This window comes from Rhinatrema bivittatum, chromosome 1, assembly GCF_901001135.1.
Source record: "Rhinatrema bivittatum chromosome 1, aRhiBiv1.1, whole genome shotgun sequence".
Lineage (NCBI taxonomy): Eukaryota > Metazoa > Chordata > Amphibia > Gymnophiona > Rhinatrematidae > Rhinatrema > Rhinatrema bivittatum.
In genome coordinates this window covers 135,262,581-135,282,333 of record NC_042615.1, presented here as the reverse complement: position 1 = coordinate 135,282,333, position 19,753 = coordinate 135,262,581, and the positions used below count along the sequence as shown (strand labels likewise).

The window sequence follows — 19,753 nt, the reverse complement described above, 5'->3', positions numbered from 1 at the left end:
CTTAGCAAACCACAGTCACCTACAGTTTTTCAATGGGACCCTTAGGTAAATTTGTGACAAATTATATAAGAAGTACCATAAAGTCCGAAAATCCCATATTCTTGACTCAACGAACTTATGTTAGTTTGACCCTCATAATAGGCTTCATCGTATAGTCTTGGAAACAACTTTAAAACTCTGCCTTATATTTAATCGGTCAATCACTATTCAATTTAAGATTTTTTTCATTTCCCATTATTTGTATAAATAGACTGTTGGCCATACAATGTTACATGCACTATATATATAAAATCACTTGTAACGAATCTGGATAAATTCTTCAAATTGCTTCACCACATCACTTATCTTAGAACTGTAATTTTCTCCTGCGCTGTTATAGAAGCCTTCTGCTACACTAAATATCCCTAAAGCAAACAATGTAGTACAGGATATTCATAATGTTTTCATTGGCAAAGCAACTCAGACTATGCCTAAGTTTCAAATCAGAGATCCTCATAGATTTAATACCAGATATAAATGACAGACTATCATTCTTAGAAATATTGACAGACACTGTCATAGTAGATTGCTGGTTGCTTAACACAAGCTGATGCTGTTTCCAGAAGCATTTAAAAATATTTACTGTTTGCTTTTTAGCTTAGTTTCCTTCAGGGAAACTGGATTTACAAAAGACATGTTTGTATGTCTCTCCCACCCCAAAACTTTGAATTATTTATTCTATTTAATTCAAATTTCTGCCACAGAAAGAGCACTGTGATCCCCAGCTCATAATTTTCATGTGCCCTCAATGCTCCTGACATGCAAAATCTCAGTTTTTTTCTATAGGAAAACAGGCTAGTTCAGCATTTTGAAAGTTATTTTGCCATTGATTACTCATCAACCAAATGTACATTTTAATATCAAGGCAGAAAGTAAGCACCATGAAGCATCTAACCACTTGCTAATGTGTTTTTTCTTACCATCTTCAAATTACCCAAAAAAATCAGTTTTAAATGACAATACATTATGGAGAGGTCATATTGACAGCATGAAATTTTCTAAGTTAATCTCACCTAGGCTAATGTCCTTCCATGCAGCTGACATTGATTCTGTCGTCCCCTTATGGGACTCCATCTTGAATGCCACTAGACATCTTAGCCCCTCTCAAACCAGTTCACCTTCATAATAAAAAAAAATCCCAACCCTGCCTAACACCAGCAGTAAAAGCGTCGCACTTTACACAAGAGCAAGCAACACTGGTGTAAACCTCACATACTAGAATTAATAGCCAACTACAGGATACGTTTCAATGAACAGTTCAGATTGATGCCAAAAGACCTCATATATTAGGGAAGTAGGCGATAATCCCAAGGAGTTATTTTACATAGCAAAAACATTTACTAATGATTCTGATAAAACAGTAGTCAAGCAACACAAGCTTCTGACACTCCTTCCACTGATTTTTTTTTTTTTTTTTTTAAATATATATGAATCCGAAAAAATCAGTTTCAAATGACAATACATTATGGAGAGGTCATATCTATATCTATAAACACAGCAAAAAAACCACTCCTTCCAGAGTGGATACAAGCACATATAATATTTTTATACTGTCTGTCTCACAAACAAGTTTTAAATTATTCTTCAAATAGTTCATACATACACAACAAATTGCATTTAACATCCATTAATTGTGCGGTTATCAAAATACCCTCAACATATTTTAAATATCTCAATTAAAAAACATTATATCACTCATACCCATACATAATCGTTCTAACAACTCACTCATAAAAACTACTTCCAAAATCAGATTCCATAAGCCATAATGAAATTAACCTCTGTTTCTGATTTTTCTAATTTCACACTGTTGGACCAATTCATTTGGCTAATCTTGTTCATATAATTATTTTATCTTACATACTCCTTATGTGGCAAATACTCAACGAGCTATATAGATTCCAGATACTTGTCATATGTTAAATTATATTGAATTTTTAAAACCCCCGATACATTTAATCTATTGAATTTTTATAAATCCCAAATTTTAATAAATCCCAACAGGGCCCTTGTTTCGCGTGAACGGCTTCTTCAGGGGAATTTTCAATCCAATATATTCAATAGATGACTCTCGTCAATGAACAGGAACCACTTCTCTACTCATTACTTTGTGATGTATAGAAAAATCATTGGTTTCACTTGGCCACCGAATCTACTTTAAATTGTAGACACAACTGCTTTATTCAATCTTTTGGATGATCTTCAACACCTCTTATTTTTTCTTCAAATCTCGCTTTTTTCAAAACATCAAGGCAGTCTCTGCTTAATATCGCTGCAAATGCAGTCTTCGTTCTCCAAGCTCAGCTTCGCTGTTTTACGATATCCACATACAATAAACTTCCAAGCTCTAACTCATTTGTCTCTGCAAAATTCACCATTACCTCCTGTCAAAGACGCTCACGGCTTCAAATTCGCGTTTTTCACCACAAAAACAACAAAACTTACCATATGATTTTCTACTGTTCTAATTTGGCATGAAAGCTTTGTACCATTAAGAGATCCACACTAGGGCCTCCTTTGACAATGTATCTTTCTCAGGTTATTGCAAGAATGAACAGTTATATTGTCCCTTGAATATCTGTGCAGTACTGGTTTTAAAAGCCACAAGAGAGAGTTTCACCAGTTCTTACAGAGATTGTCACAGACACAATGTCACATTCAGTCATGCCTTAAGCAAGTTTCTGTTTGGCCACATTAAAAAAACTTTATGCTTCTGATCCCAAGTAATTTTAGACTCATATTTTCGAATTCATTCATGACCAAACTTCTCGAAACAATGGTTTTAAGGCAACTCACTAATTTTACTGAAAATAAACAAATCCTGGATCCTCATCAATCTGGATTCTGGCATTCCAGGACACAGAACTTCTCATGGTTTCCTTAATAGATGCACTCAGAAGAGGTCTAGAGGGTGAGAATAGCTGTGTCATTGTTTCACTTGACATTTCATCTACATTCGACACTAGCAACCATAATATTCTGTTGTATCGGTTGCAAGAATGTGGCATAGTGGAAACTGTGTTAGACTGATTTAAGACTTATCTATCTGAACACTCACAAGTGAAAATGGGATTTGAAGGCTCACAATGGTCTGCCATTAACACAGATATTCCTCAGGTGTTGGCACTTTCAGCACTTTTTAACATTTATCTGGCTCCTGTGTGTAAAGTTCAAGCAAGTTTATGCGGTGGGTACAAAATATATTCAGATTAAAAAAAATGGATATTATTTGCAACCAGCCAACCTGGCCTGCCAGTTTCAGCTCTTGCAAATCTGTCTCTAGACAGTCAAGAAATGGTTATAAATTAGCTTTAGATCTCTAAATCAGGAAACAGACTTTCTCCTGATTTAGAGATCATACTCTGAACTATAACAAGCTACTCATTGATTGCATTGTCTTCCCCATCAAGATCATCAATGGAGAAATTACTTACCTGATAATTTCATTTTCCTTAGTGCAGACACATGGACTCAGGACCAATGGGTTATATGCTCCCCTGCTAGCAGATAGAGATGGAATCAGGTTTCAAAGCTGATGTCACCTTAGATACACCCCTGCAGTTACCTCAGCCTTTCAGTATTCTCTTCAAAAGCCATTGTGGACATACTATTGGAAAAAAAACTTGATCAAAACCAACTTGACTATTTGTACTCAAACGCTGAATCCCAGCAAGATTATAGATGCCCTGATCTAGGGATTGGGCTAAGGCTCTCTGTAATCTCTTGGAATTGATATTATTTTCACAGATATTCTTTTTTTCCTTGGCACCATTCTTGGGCAGCCATGGGCGGGATGCAGAGTCCATCTGTCTACACTAAGGAAAACAAAATTATCAGGTAAGTAATTTCTCCATTTCCTAGCACGTAGCCAGATGGACTCAGGACCAATGGGATGTACAAAAGCTACTCCCGATCGGGGCAGGAGGCTGCCAGTGGTCTGGTTAACACCGCCCCTGCAAAGGCTGTGTCCTCTTGGGCCTGAACATCCAGGGAATAGAACTTGGAGGTGTGTAAGGAGGACCACATCGTCACTCGGCAGATGTCAACAGGAGACAGCAGTCTAGCTTCTGCTCAGGAGACTGCCTGAGCCCTAGGGGAATGAGCTTTAACCTGAAAGGATAATGGATTTCCTGCCTCATAGGCTCCCGTGACCACCTCCTTGATCCAGCGAGCTATGGTAGCCCACGAAGCTGGTTCACCCTGCCTCCTTCCACTGTGAAGAACAAACAAGTGGTCAGTCTTGCGGACTGGTTCTGAAACTTCTAGATATCGCACCAAAAGCCTACTGATGTTTAAATGGCGGAGGAGGTGGTATTCTACCGCATCCTTGTGCCTATCTAGGGATGGCAACAAAATGGACAGATTTAAATGAAACTCCAAGACTACCTTGGGCAAGAAGGATGGAACGGTATGAAGTTTTAATGCTCCTGGAATCATCCGGAGGAACTGTTCGACACAGTGCCTATAGTTCATAGATAATACAAGCTGAGCATACAGCCACCAGGAACATAGTTTTCAGGGTTAACAAGCACAAGGAAAGACTGAGCAGTGGCTGAAAGAAGGGCCCTGCCTCCAATACTAGATTATTTATCTAACATCTTTTTATACCGACATTAAAATACACATCATATCGGTTTACATTGTAACAAAAGGTTGAAATTACATGGAACAGGGGAAGGGGAGAACCAGGAGATTATGAGTGAGAGAGTAGAGGCTCTAGGGGAAGCCTGAGAGGTAAAGCGAGGGGGAGGGGGAATGGGAGATAAAAAACAAAACATATTTACAAACATTGATCGTGGTCATGAATGATGAAACAATTACATAATTACAGCAGGGAGGGCGAGGGAGGGTAGAGAGGGTGGCTAGTCTGGGAAGGCCTGGTGGAAGAGCCATGTTTTGAGCATCTTTCTGCAGGAAGCTCAAGATTAAGATTCCACAAGGGAACCGGCCACCATAGGGGTGGCTGGAGGGGGCTTTACCCCTTTCAGAAAACAGGCCATGTCCGGATGAGTCGACAGGTGGGTTCCCATTCACCTCGCCCCTGAAACAGGAGAGAGCTGCTACCTGGACCTTCAAGGAGTTAAGCAGAGTTGCTTACCTGTAACAGGTGTTCTCCCAGGACAGCAGGATGTTAGTCCTCACATAAGAGTGACATCATCAGATGGAGCTCTGTCACAGAACACTTTTGTCAAAGTTTCTAGAACTTTGACTGGCACACTGAGCATGCCACTAACCCTGTAGCCAGTAGGGGTCCCCCTTCTGTCTCGTTTGTAGCAAAAGTACAAGGGAAAAATAAAAGAATAAAATGTAAGCAAACCCAACTCTGCGGGGTGGCGGGTGGGTTTCGTGAGGACTAACATCCTGCTGTCCTGTTCCAGAGTGCCTCTTCCTTGGTCCAACGCCCCTGGGCCATCAATTCCTGACAGTGAGCTCCCCAACCCCGGAGGCCCGCGTCTGTTGTGAGGACCAGCCACTTTGGCAAGGATAGGGTTACACCCCTGCTTGGATGAGCTTCCTGCAGCCACCATTGGAGCTGAGAGCATACTTCCATAGGTAGGTGGAGGCGAATCGAATAGTCTTGAGACAGCAGGTTCCAACTTGACTACAGGGAGTGTTGAAGTGGTCGCATGTGTTCCCTCGCCCACGGTACTACCTCCAGGCTTGACTCCATCAAACCAAGGACTTGAAAATAGCTCCACACTGTCGGGCACATCGTGTTCATCAACCGATGCACTTGGGACATCAACTTCCTTATCCGCATGGATGAGAGAAAGACCTTGCCCTGCTTGGTGTCAAACTGGACTCCCAGATATTCCAAGGACTGGGAGGGCTTGAGACAGCTTTTGTCCATGTTTACGACCAGAGTTCCTGAAGCAGGGACGTCACCCTGCTGGTCACCTGGAGAATCTCTTCCACAGACTTTGCCCGGATCAACCAATTGTCCAAGTACGGGTGAACCAGGATTCCCTCTTTTCTCAGTACAGCTGCTACGACCAATATAATCTTGGAAAATGTTCTAGGGGAGGTGGCCAGGCCAAAGGGCAGCATCCTGAACTGATATTAGCGGCCCAGTACCATAAAGCATAGGAAACAATGTTCTTGCCGGATTGGAATATGAAGGTAGGCCTCGGAAAGGTCCAGGGAGGTTAAGAACTCTCCCGGTTGTATGGCCATTCGTGCAGCCCCTGAGGATAGACTTTATTATAACTATTTCTGCCTTTTTTGTCTCTCTCTAGGCTCCAGACCTCTCTAGAAATTCTGCTCCTTGGCTTTCTTACCACTAAGTTTTCTCTCCACTCTTAAAATGCACTCCTTCAACATCCCCATTATCAATACTCACCTCAGAAATAATGAGAAACCACCTCCATGTCGCACTTTCCAGCAGAAAAGGCTAATCCCTATTATCTCTCCTTTTACACAATTCCTTGGTCTCTCCCTCTTCACCCTGACCCTTTTCAACGCCCAATCTCTCTCGAAAAAATCTCACAGTCTCAATGATTTTCTCTCAGAGGCCAATCCTGACATTTGTGCCATCACAGAGACTTGGTTAAAATCTACAGATTCAGTAATTATTAACCAACTGCCCACACAAACATATGATATTTTCTCGATTCCCAGACATAAAAAAAAAAGAGGAGGCGGACTTCTACTTGCAGCCAAGAAAGGCCTAAAGTTATCCCTGCAAAATTCAAGCCTAATCTCTAATCTAGAATGCGCTTACTTCAAATCCAAAGAGCTACAAATTTGTCTGATCTACGCTCCACCCGGAATTCTGGAAACAGATCCATCTCCCCTCACTGAATACATTACCAAACACATCAACTACGATTCACTCGCATTAATAATGGGAGACTTCAACCTTCACGTAGACTTGGTCATACGCTCCCCCAACTGCGAAACTTTTTTATCATCGCTTCAGAACATGGGCTTCAAACAGATCATTAACAACCCAACTCATAAAGCAGGCCACACTCTAGACCTGATTTTCATTAACGAAGGTATCTCTCTTTCATCATCTCCGATAAGTACACCAGTACTCTGGTCGGCCACCATATTATAAACACGTCCCTCAAGATAGCAGACATCCTTCCCCCTGCCTTCCCAAAAACCACGGTTCACTTCAGGAAACCATGCTCTTCGGAAATCCTTACTAATTACCTTACCAAAGAATTGCCACAGCTCGACCTCTCAGATGCGAACTCCGCCACCAACTCTTGGCTTTCTATCACCAAAGTCGCAGACCAAACCTGCCCCCTAATTACTAAGGTGATTCACAAGGCCCAAGACAACAGAAAACCTTGGTTCACTCCTGAACTGAAGACGATCAAACTACACCTCAGAAATAAAGAACATATCTGGCGTAGAAATCCCTCTCCCAAGACTTTAGCAAGTTACAAATCCACCCTTAATATATACAGGAACACCATTTTCAAAACAAAGAAAGAATTCTTCGTGAAAAAAATTCACCACTTCATCTTCGATTCCAAAGCTCTTTTCTCCTACATCTCTGCCCTCACCAAACCTCTACCACCGTCCATCCCAGATGATCATGCTCTCATCAAAGCCACAGAACTGGCCACCTTCTTCGAAAACAAAATTATCAATCTTACCAAACAGTTTTCTACACCAAACCCTCCCATCCCCCATCTGAGTATACCATCACTTCAACAGACCGCAAGATTAGACTCCTTTGAGACCACCTCTTCTCTCGAAGTGGAAAATATTCTGAAAAAACTCAAACCCTCATCCCATCCTCTAGACTCCATCCCTCCCAACCTCCTCATTTCAATACCAAATACTATTGCTAAACCCATTGCAAAAATCATCAATTGCTCGTTAACCCAAGGACTTGTGTCAGATTCTCTAAAACAAGCTATCTTGAAACCTCTCCTAAAAAAACCTAACTTGTCAACATCAGACCCAGCAAATTTCCGCCCCATTGCTAACCTTCCCTTCATTGCCAAGATCATGGAGAAAATAGTTAATAAACAACTCACAGAATTCCTGGAAGAACACAAGATCTTAGCACCTTCACAATATGGCTTTCGTAAATCGCTAAACACGGAATCACTTCTGATCTCGCTTACTGACTCCATCATTGTGAACATGGACAAAAAACAAACAAACAATCTCACCTACTGATTCTTCTGGATCTTTCAGCTGCCTTTGATACGGTCAACCATTCAATTCTGCTAGACCGACTAGTGAATACAGGCATCGCGGGTTCTGCCTTGGACTGGTTCCATTCATTCCTTAGCAATAGATCATTCAAGGTTAAAATCAACAATAAACAATCACACCTAATCAGATCCAACTTGGGTGTCCCTCAAGGTTCTGCCCTTTCACCAACCCTCTTCAACATATACCTGCTTCCTCTGTCTCCTCCTCACCAAGCTGAAAATCAAGCATTACATATACGCGGATGATATCCAAATTCTCATCCCTATCAATGATTCTTTAAAAAAATCTCTTATATTCTGGGACATTTGCTTTCAAGAGATCAGCTCACTCCTCTTCAAGCTTAACCTTGTCATCAACAAAGACAAGACCAAATTCCTAATCATATCTCAAGATGAAAACCTTACTAAGGAGACTACATACCCAAATAATCAATCTCAAGTCGATAGCCACTTTCTACCTATCTTCCCTTCAACGATGCCAGATAACATCAAAAACACCTCTTACGTTAGAGATCTAGGGTCCTTCTTGGACAACCAGCTGAACTTAAAAAGGTTTGTCAACAATACGACAAAAGAGTGCTTTTTCAAGTTACAAGTACTTAAAAAGCTTAAATCCCTCTTGTACTTCAATGATTTCCGTTTGGTTCTGCAATCAATCATACTTACCAAAGTAGATTACTGTAACTCGTTGTTGCTTGGGCTCCCAGCTGTCACCATTAAGCCACTTCAGATGTTACAGAACTCAGCTGCCAGGATTTTAACGAATACTAATAAGAGGGATCACATCACACCTATCCTCTACAACCTCCACTGGCTCCCGATCAAATATAGAATCCTCTACAAAGTGCTGACAATCATGCACAAAACCCTCCACAAACTTGCTCCAATCGATCTCACCTTCCAGGTTCGCCCTAATACCTCCACAAGACCTATGAGAAGAGCTTACCAAGGTACTCTCTTCGTCCCTCAAGTTAAAACATCTCTAAGGAACAGGGCCTTTTCTTCCGCAGGTCCCATTCAATGGAACACTCTCCCACCAGACCTCAGACAGGACCCCTGCCCAATCTCCTTCAAGAAAAAACTAAAAACTTGGTTATTCAACCTTGCCTTTCCAGAAACAGCATTTTAGTTAACACATTCTCTCCTTTTTTCGCAGCATATCCCTGCTCATTCCTCATCACAAGTTTGGCTTGGTTTGTTTATTTTTGCTCTCATATTTCACTTTTCATTTTCTCTAACTCATTTCCCTTGAAGAGACCTCCAGTTACCCTTTGGTCTTATTCTGCCTATTCTTCCCCTTTTCCTAGCACTCTATACTTCATCTCATTTTCTTCAACCTAATTGAAACCAAGCCCAATTTAATTGAATCAATCGCTTATTGTGACTTATTTCTATATAATTCAAATTGTTTTCCAGGTTAATTAACTTTCTATGTTTCCCAGAGTTTTTCTTAAATGTTCATGGTTCTATGTATAGCCTACAGGCAAGTTTACGTTCTTTGTAAACTGGTTTGATTTGTATCTAATGCAAGAAGATCGGTATATAAAAACTAAAAATAAAATAAATAAATAAATAAATGGAGCGGAGAGTTTCCATGCAGAAATGAATTACTCAATGTCATTTGACACTGAGGTCCAGGATGAGGCTAAAGGAACCCTCCTTCTTGGGTACGATGTAATAGATGGAATAAAGCCCCGTATTTTACTGGGGCATAGGTACTGGAAATATAGCTCTCATCCTGAGAAGCCTTATCAAGTTAGACTCCAATGCCTGGTTCTTCTGCTAGGTGTGGCAAAGAGACATCATGAACATGTCCTGAGGAGTGCTGTGAAATTCCAGCACGTATCCTTGTATGACCATCCAGTACCCATTTGTCCGAAGTGATCTCAACCCACTGCTGGTAGAAGAGGGACAGTTGACCCCCTATCTCCTCGTTCTGAGGGTGGATCAGCAAAACTTTATTGGGGGGTTCGGGAAGAATCTGAACCTGCCCCTCAGTTTAAAATAGGTTAGTGTCCCCCGCACATTGAGCAAAAGAATGCATTAAGCGTTTTAAATTGTGGTCTACTGTCCCTCCCGATGCAGCCGGTGTTGTGAAACATGTGACCATGCCTGGGGACACTAACCTATTTTAAACTGAATATTTTTATTGAAGATTGTGGAGTATCTATATACTAAAAGATTAAGATTTCCTTTCAAGGACTTTGTAAGGACTATTTAGTTCAGTGGTTCTCAACCCTGTCCTGGGGTCCCCCCAGCCAGTCGGGTTTTCATGATATCCACAATGAATATGCATGAGAGAAAATTTGCATGCACTGCCTCCATAACATGTAAATTATCTCTCATGCATATTCATTGTGGATATCATGAAAACCCAACTGGCTGGGGGGTCCCCAGGACAGGGTTGAGAACCACTGATTTAGTTTGTTCCACACTCTCTTTCTTCTGCTGATTGATTTTTAAACATGTGATTCATCTCAGTTATCTTTGATGCTTTGATAACACCTTCCTAAGTCTCAGAAGACAGTCATTCCACCATATTCATATCCTGAACAGTCCAATGTATTGGGAAAGCTTAGGATCCCCTGTAGGAGTAGCTGTTTCTGCTTGCACCTCTGATTTTCAAAAGCTTCCAACATTTAGATAATCAAAAGAAGAATTTCCTCTTTCCAGAAAAGTTGGAAAGAAGAGTCCTCTGTGATCTCAGAGGATCTCACTCCCTTCCTCCAATTCCTCTAAATGATTAGATATCTCTTGACCTTTTCTAATGCCCTCGAAGGGAGATCCTTCCAAAAGACTTAACTCAATCCTAGACATTTTTGAACATGGGCCCCCAATAGGATGGCTCTAAATGTTATTCTGAACTCTGAGAACATGAACCCCCTGAGACCACTCCAGCCCATTCCTGCATAACACAGAAAGAGTGGCACAGAAGCAGCATGACATATGGGCAAAACAAAACCTGGAGCAGACCCTGAATCCCCAAAGAAGGAATTTCTCTCTAGCAGCTGCAAGCTACTTAGAGCCTCCTAAGGCTGTTTTGAGCTTGTTAGAGAACTGCCCTGCTGACTCCTCAAATTAGCCACCATTCTCGCCAATATTTTAATCTCCCCCCTGCCCCTCCACTAAAATGACCCAGCCCTATGGTCCCTGGGTCCATCTTTTCATCTGCAGCTGCTGGAAGCTCTCAAACTACAGCAGTGAAGCAATGTTATACTGCCACAACTGCACAAGGCACCAGCAGTTCCGCTCTGTTCCCAACCCCTGCAGCCCTCTTATCTCGTCCCCACTCTGGCATACCTGGGGTGAGGGAGGATCATACACTGCACTGCCAGAATTGGCCCAGAAAGAAATTAGCCAGACAGATGCTGCTTTACCAGCTTGCTACTGCTCCCCCCCAAAAAAACTATGTATTGTTAGAGTCTAAACCAGCCTCTAACAGATAAAGTTGGGAAGAGGTAGTGTCTCACAGCATAAACCCTCACCACTGGGAGAAAGCATAGATGATCAGTCCAGTTCCCTTTTGGGAGAGAAGATCATCTTCAGCTGGAACACAGTCTTGGGCATGAGTACAACTGAAGGAGAGCCAAATAGTCTGATATCCAGAAGCTCGGTATCCAAGACTGCACCAGATTGACCTATCATTTGCTGTAGGCAAAGAATTATTGGCTGATTCAAGTACTGTACTAGATAAGAGAAAGGTGATGCCAAACAGTTTTGGTTTTCTGCCTCCATCTGCAGGTACGGGATAATAAACCCAGGAGTTGACAAGGAATTGGATATTAGATAATAGCAAAATATATTTTGGAAACAGTTCAAAGTCTCTGCTTCTTCAAATTTGAATTGGTTACTCTGTTTTCAAGAACAGTAAAAGGCAGGTTAGAGAGTCTTAACTGAACATAAAACATTCAAATGAAACAAATTTAATTACCTTAATATCTTCCAAATATTCAATGTCTGCAGTACAATAGCCATCTTTCATCAGTCTCTGCAAAACTCTAAACCGCTTTCCACCAACTGTATCAACAATAGATCGCCCATCATGTAGAAAATGAACATTTCTGATTTGCAGCATGCATCCATAATCTGCAAAGCTAAAACAAAAATGTCATTATCTGTCAGCATATAATCTGAACAGGGCATAGCAGGGCTGCTTATCTGTTACAGGTATTCTCCATGGACAGAACGTTTGCACAAGTAGGTGATGTCATCAACAGCACAGAGTCAGAGCAGGCTTTCTCAGAGCTCAGAAGACAAAGGTCTTTCTAGTATGTACAGGAGTTCCTGCGCTGCTGTTGCTGCACAAGTCCCTCAATCTTTTCACAAATTAGCTTCAATTGAATGGGGAGGTGGAAGGAATTGTGTGGCTATTTGTTCTGCTGTCCACAGAGAACACCTGATACTCATAAGCAACTCTCTATGGACAAGCATAAACAAAGACTGCCACAGAAGTGAGGACTCCCATGCAGAGGGTTGTGATATATAAACAATCTTCTGTGTATTTAAAGTTTCACAATCCGAAGAGAACAGAAGAAAAGAAGCTGAAGCTTCTGATTAAAATGTTTCTTAAAACAACCTGGCCAAAGTTACTATCATTATGAGAGCCCTGATCCAAACATGTTTAATGTAGGTGTGTATGGATGACCTGGTGGCTGCTTTGCAGATATCCTGAAATCTATTTAGCTGAAGATGCACCAATAAAGTTGTAGTTGCTCTCACTTGGTATGGTATTTTTTTGTGAAACAGGAACTCCAGTTGACTAGAAGCAGAGAGAAATGCACTGAGAGCCATTTACATAATGTCTTTTTTTTTTTTTTTTTTTTTTTTTAACACTGGAAGGCCTTTTTTGCTTGAATTTTTAATAAGTTTGAACAAAAAAGAAAACCACAAGATTTTCTGAAGGGTTTAGATCAGTTTAACAAGAATAGGGTTCTTTGTTCAGCTGGATTAGAGAGAGTTTGGGAAAAATACTGGAAGCACAACAGACTGATTCAGATAGAACTGACATATTACCTTAGGTAAGACTTTTGGACGGGTTTTCAATACCACTTCTTCAAAATCTCGGTATAAGATGCATAATATACTAACACTTGGAATTCACCAATTCTGTGAGCCAAAGTGATTGTTATAAGAAATACAAAACTTTGTATCTACAGTAGCCAAAGTTCAACAGGGATTTCATTAGCTGTGAAAGAACTACATTCAAATCCCATTGAGCAGGTGATAGCCAGATTTGCAGTCATAAGTGGTATAAACCTTTGATAAATACTATTGGGTGCTGAGAAATAAGCAGTCCTTCTGAATGTCAATGGTATGCTACTATTGCACTCAAATATGCTCTATTTGAATCTGATTTGAACCCTCAATTGATAATATAAAAAAAATGAAGTAACAATGCAGTAGGACAAGTGAATATGTCTTCATTATGAGAGGTACACCAAATGGAAAATCTCTTCCATTTAAAAGTTATATGATCATCTGGTTACAGATATTCTAGCTGCCAAGAGAAAGGCGAGTTGCTTGCCTGTAACAGGAGTTTCCTAGGACAGCAGGATGTTAATCCTCACAGATGGGTGACATTGGCTGGAACCCAGCACGAAAAACTTTTGTCAAAGTTTCTAGAACTTTGACTGGCACACTGAGCATGCCCAGCATGTCACTATCCATGCTCCCCTCTTCAGTCTCGTAACATAGAATTCATGAGCAAAAAAATAAAACAAAAATGCATGCGAACTCACCGGCCACCCTGCGGAGTTGGGTTTCCTAAGAACTAACATCTTGCTGTCCTAGGACAACACCTGTTACAAGAGATCAACTCTGCTTTTTCCTAGTTCTCACAGATCGGTGAATACCAAGCTACAGGCTACTCCCGGTAAGGTTTATGATCAACAGGCACTGAAGCAGGTGCCAATGGGCCCAAAAATAACTGTAGTGCTGTTTGTAACACAGGGAGACGGCTTGAACCCAAACAATGGGCCCTAGCCAGAAAGAGTTGGGTTTTTAAGCTTGGAAGAGATTACAAAGGACAGATTTATTTATTTTTTATTTATTTAAAAACTCGTCGTTGAGTTAGATAACCATCACAAAGGTTTACAAAAAGGCACGTTAATGAAAAAATATGAGTGGTATAGATTACAAATTAACCATGTGCCATCATAGAACGGTAACAATTTAGTATAAAAAAAAAAACTATGAGTGTAAGTTAAGCTTATTTGTTAGGAACGTATTAGGCGGTTTTAATTTAACATTAAAATGCATTTTGTAGGTTTAAAGTAATAACTTCTAGTTTGGTGCGTCCTTATCATTCAACTGTTTCTCTCCTTATCTTTATAAAAAGCTTGTTTAAATAGCCAGGTTTTCAGAGTGGTTTTGAATATTTTCAAATTTCTCTGCAGCCTTATTTCGAGTGGCATGGTGTTCCATAGCATGGGGCAAGCCATTGACAGTGCTCTTTCCCTTAATTGCGTGAGGCGTGCTGATTGGACAGAGGGGACAGTTAGTAAAGTCTTATTAGCAGATCTCAGGTTTCTTTGCGGGACATGTACGCGCAGTGCAGTGTTAAGCCAGTCTGCTTTTTCATCGTGGATTAGTTTATGAATTATACATAGTGTCTTATATTGTACTCTTTGTTCAATTGGAAGCCAGTGTAAATTGGCGAGTGTTCCTGTAATGTGGCCATTCTTTTTTTGCCAGTCAAAATTCTAGCAGCTGAATTTTGTAATATTTGTAGTGGCCGAATCGTAGATTGTAGTAGTCCTAAAAGCAGGGAGTTACAATAATCTGTGCTTGCGAAATCATTGCCTGTAGAACTGTGTGAAAATTGTTTAGAGTTAGTAGAGGTTTTAGTCTTTTCAGGATCATTAGTTTTGCGTATCCTTCTATTTTCAGCGAGATGTGTTTCATGTTTAGCTCAGGGTCAATTATTACTCCTAGATTTCATACTTTTAATGCTAACTCAACGGTTTGAATATTTTTGATTGTGATTGTTGGTTGTATATGATGTATGTTTTTACGTTCAAGGTATAACAATTCTTTGTCGATGTTTATTACCAGTTCCATCTGATTTAAGAGCTGTTTGATTATTTCAAGATACATATTGGCAAGTTTCATTGTTTCTTCAATGGTGTTTACAATAGGTAGCCAAAGTTATTATCATGTCGACCATCCTTGTCCAAGCAGTAATGAGCAGCAAATGTTTGTAGGGAACTCCACGTTGCGGCTTTTCAGATTTCAGCAATGGGAACCGCTTATAAGTGGGTACTGATGCCGCCATGGCTCGCACTGAGTGAGCCTCAAAGTGGCCTCCAAGCTGAAGGTCTGCCTGCACATAGCAAGAGGAGATGCAATCCGCCAGCCAGTTGGAGAGTTTGTTTGCACACCACAACGCCCTTTCTGTTCGTCAAAGGATATGAAGAGTTGCGTGGACTGCCTGTGGCCTGCAGTGCGTTCAAGATAGAAGGCCAAAGCCCTCTTACAGTCCAAACTGTGTAGAGCCCGTTCACCTTGGTGAGAATGAGGCCTTGGGAAAAAGGGCAGAATAATAAACTGATTAAGATGAAAAACAGTCACCACCTTAGGCAGAAACTTAGGGTGAGTACGTAGGACCATTCTATTAAGAAAGAGCTTCAAGTAGGGCAGATACGTCACCAATGCCTGAAGCTGACTAACTCTGCGAGCCAAAGTGACCGCCACAAGGAAGAGAACCTGCCAGGTTAGGTACCTCAGATCACAGGAACGCATAGGCTTGAACGGGTCACTCATGAGCCATGCTAGGGCCACATTAAAGTCCCAGGAAAAAACAGGCCGATGAATAGATGGCTTCATCTGAAGCAACCCCCGCATAAATCACGCTACTATGTGCTGCACAGAGATGGGCATACCACCAATACCTTGATAGCAAGTGCTGATGATACTCAGGTGGACCCTGATTGAGTTGGTCTTCAGGCCAACCTCCAAAAGGTGCCACAGGTAGTCTAGCAACTGCAGCATGGGGCAGGCGAATGGATTCAAGCCATGACCTCCACACCAGACTGAGAATTTCCTCTACTTGAGCCTTGAGACTTCCTAGTGGAAGACTTTCTTGAAGCTACCAGTACCTGAGATATGTTGTCAGAGATGTTGAGGGAGTGCAGGACTAGCCTCTCAACATCCAGGCAGTCAGAGCTAATGACCTGAGATTGGGATGGCACAGCCTGCCCCAATCCTGCATGATCATTTTTGGGGGGAGGTCCCCAGACGGATGGGTTCTTTGACCAACAGGTCCTGCAGGATTAGAAACCAGACCCGCCTCAGCCAATATGGGGCCACCAGGATCATGGTCCCCTTGTCCCGCTGGAGCTTCATGAGAGTCTTCATTACCAGCAGAAGCGGAGGATACGCATACAGAAGACCCTTGCCCCAGTAGTGGACAAAGGCGTTCGAGACTGGCTTCCCATTGCTCCTGTACAGGGAGCAGAAGTGGCTGACTTAGCTGTTAAAAGGGGAGGCAAAGAGATCCACATCCGGGGTTCCTCCCAGGTGGAAGATATGGTCCGCTACTGAGGGGTCCAGCAACTACTTGTGTGGCCGGAATACCCGACTCAGGCAGTCTGCCACATTTTCTGTCCCAGCTAAGTAAATCGCTCACAAGAGCATACCTTGGGTTAGGGGCCAGACCCATATCTGTACTGCCTCCTGACAAAGGAGAAAAGAGCCCGAGCCTCCCCTTTTGTTGACGTACCACATTGCAACCTGATTGTCCATTTGGATCACAACAGCTTTGTGAGACAAAATGTCCCAAAACACCCAGAGCGCATAGTGGATTGCTCGGAGCTCTAGGAAGTTGACCTGGCAGCGAGATTCCTGTGCCAACCATCGACCCTGTGTATGGAGGCTGTCCACATGCACACCCCCCCCCCCCAACCCAGGGTGGATGCATCGGTGGTAAGCACAATCTGGTGCGGGGGAGCTCGAGATGGAAGTGCCTACTCCAGATTGGTGAGATTTTCCCCACCAGGACAGGGAAGCCTGAAGAGGCTGCATGATACAAACATCAGCGTTGAGGACCTGGGTTGTCTGCAGCCACTGAGAGTGCAGTGTCCACTGAGCACTGCGCATACACAAATGGGTGAATGGGGTAACATGGACAGGTGCAGCCATGTGACCCAGAAGACAGAGCAACAGACGAGCAGAAACCTGATGACTGCAATGGACCAAACCGCCAGCAATGCTAAGGCAAGCACTCTGTTGGGGGCAGAAGCGCCTTGGCCTGAACCATGTCTAGTCTGACTCCAATAAAACCCAGATGAGGAGATGGGCTGAGATGAGACTTGGTGTAGTTGATGACAAGCCACAGAGCCTGGAGCACACGGGTAGTTAGCATCAGGGAGTGGAGCATCCCCTGCTGGGTGTTGCTTCTGTTTAACCAATCGTCCAGATAGGGCAGGGGTCGGGAACCCATGGCTCGCGAGCCAGATATGGCTCTTTTGAGGGCTGCATCTGGCTCGCAGACAAGTGTCGCCACACTTTCCCGCTGACCCAGCTGCTCCCCGGTCCTCCTCCGCCCGGGCTTAAAATGCTGTCAGCCCGGGCGGAACGCGGCAGGACAGCTGGAGTCAGCGGCACCAGCGTGCTCTCTCCCCCCCCCCCCTCCCGCGGCCCGGAAGAGGAAGTGGAGAGTATCGGGTGCGTGCGCGGCAAGAAGAGGCCAGCCACGCTAGTGCGCTCGGCATCGGCCCGAAGAAAAGAAGACTGCAGCGCGGCTCGGAGGAAAATGAAGAGCTTCAACCGCGGCCGATGGGACTCCGCCTCCGCGAGGGCTGAAAATGAAGAGGTTAGCGGGAGGAGGCTGCTGCTGCCGCGAGTTCCCGGGGTGGGGGAGAGAGAGAGTGAATGAGCGAGCAAACACACCGCGCTGTGCACCAACCGGTTGAGGATGCTTGCGGGACTTCTTGGTGCTCGGCCTTTCCCCAGAGCCGAGGAAGATGAAGATCCTGATGAGCTTGAGTGCAATGACATTGGAGACGGCCTATCACTAGCTCCTCTCTCATGAGAGGGACAGTGTATCTAACTACCCCCCTCAGCCCCTAGGTGTTGACACCCCTGATGCCAGAGTAGATGGATCAGACTTTCTGGCAAAAAGCTTTTCCATCTTATCCAGCCAGGCATGATGGCCTTTGGGGGTTATCTGGTCATCCTCGAACGTTGTGTGATGTCCTCAAGCAGAGGACACAAATCTCATGAAGATCAGTAATCAACATGGTCTGTGGGCACTGGGGAAATTGGTGAAAACTGGACAATGCCATGAAAAATAGCTTGTGAGCAGTCGATGGCTGGTCACTGAGAGGCGACTTGCTGGGAATCAACCATACGAAGGGAAAATTTAAGACACCTACCACATGCTGGATGGCACTGACCGGAGAAGAGGGACCCAGCACAGAGAATATAAAAAAAATGACCGGGAAAATACTTTGAAAAGGATGAGCTAAGAGCTCCATTAAACACGAGGCAACTACTTTGCGAGGAAAAAAAAAAAAAAGACTGAAGAGGGACCCTGCGTGGACAGTGGCATGCTCAGTGTACCAGTCAAAGTTCTAGAAACTTGTCAAAGTTTTCCGTACCAGGTTTCACCTGATGTCACCCATCTGTGAGGACTACCATAATGCTTGTCCTAGAAGAACCTGCCTTACTTTGGGTGGGAAGGGCATGGTAAGCATTATTCCACTCAATATCCATGCTGACAGAGCTAGAGATTGAAGGTTGGGGTAAAGTAGGGAGCCTTCAAGCTGAGTTAGGAGATTTGGGAAAATCTAACTTGTGGGGCTACAACTAGTTTCTGCAACCATGTAAACTAGATCCATCAAGGTCAAGGAGGCATGAGAATCATCCTTCCTGTGGTTCTTCCTTAATTTCAGTATTGGTTTTAGAATAAGAGGAATGGGAGGGAATGCATACATTTCAAGGGATCAAGAATGCATTTGACAACAGGGAGTTGCTTGCTGACCTTCTAGAAAAACAGGGGAAATTTGTGGTTGTGAGTAGTTGCAAAGAGATCTATACTTTGAGTTCCCCACTAATGAAACAAAAACAAAATACACTGTACGGTGTGGATGGAGAGATTTGTGAGTTTTATGAAATCAACAACGTATCTGCCAAAGAATTGTCTTTTCTCCGGAGATAAATTGCTGAAAGCTGAATATTGTTAAACTTTGACTAAGTCCATATTTTGAGAATCTTTTGCAAAGTTTTGAGGAACTTGTTTCGCCTTATATAAAGCTTTCATAAGATGTGCTTCATATTGGCCAGTTATCTAAGTAAAGACTAGCACTTTGTCTTTTTCTAAAATGTGCAGCTACAGCTGCTAAACATTGGGAGATACTGCTATGACAAATGGAAGAAATTTGTGCTGATAATGCTCTAGAGAACACTGAAGGTACCAATCCACAGACTACACAGGAAGCGAATATAAGCATCTTTTGAGATCCAACTTAGCTAATCTCCAGCTTCCAAAAGCAGAAGAATAGTGGCTAGGAAAATCATTTTGAAATTTTCCTTTT

The 19,753-nt window shown here is 42.6% G+C and overlaps 1 protein-coding gene across 2 annotated transcripts in view; it reads right to left on the bottom strand.

The window, feature by feature from the left end:
* LONRF1 (LON peptidase N-terminal domain and ring finger 1) overlaps positions 1 to 19,753 on the bottom strand; it is a 150,776-nt gene that overhangs the window by 17,813 nt on the left and 113,210 nt on the right. For both annotated transcript variants that reach the window (XM_029587204.1, XM_029587202.1), the window contains one exon: positions 12,151 to 12,313. In XM_029587204.1, coding sequence (XP_029443064.1) covers positions 12,151 to 12,313 — 163 coding nt within the window. The remainder of the gene's footprint in view (positions 1 to 12,150; positions 12,314 to 19,753) is intronic.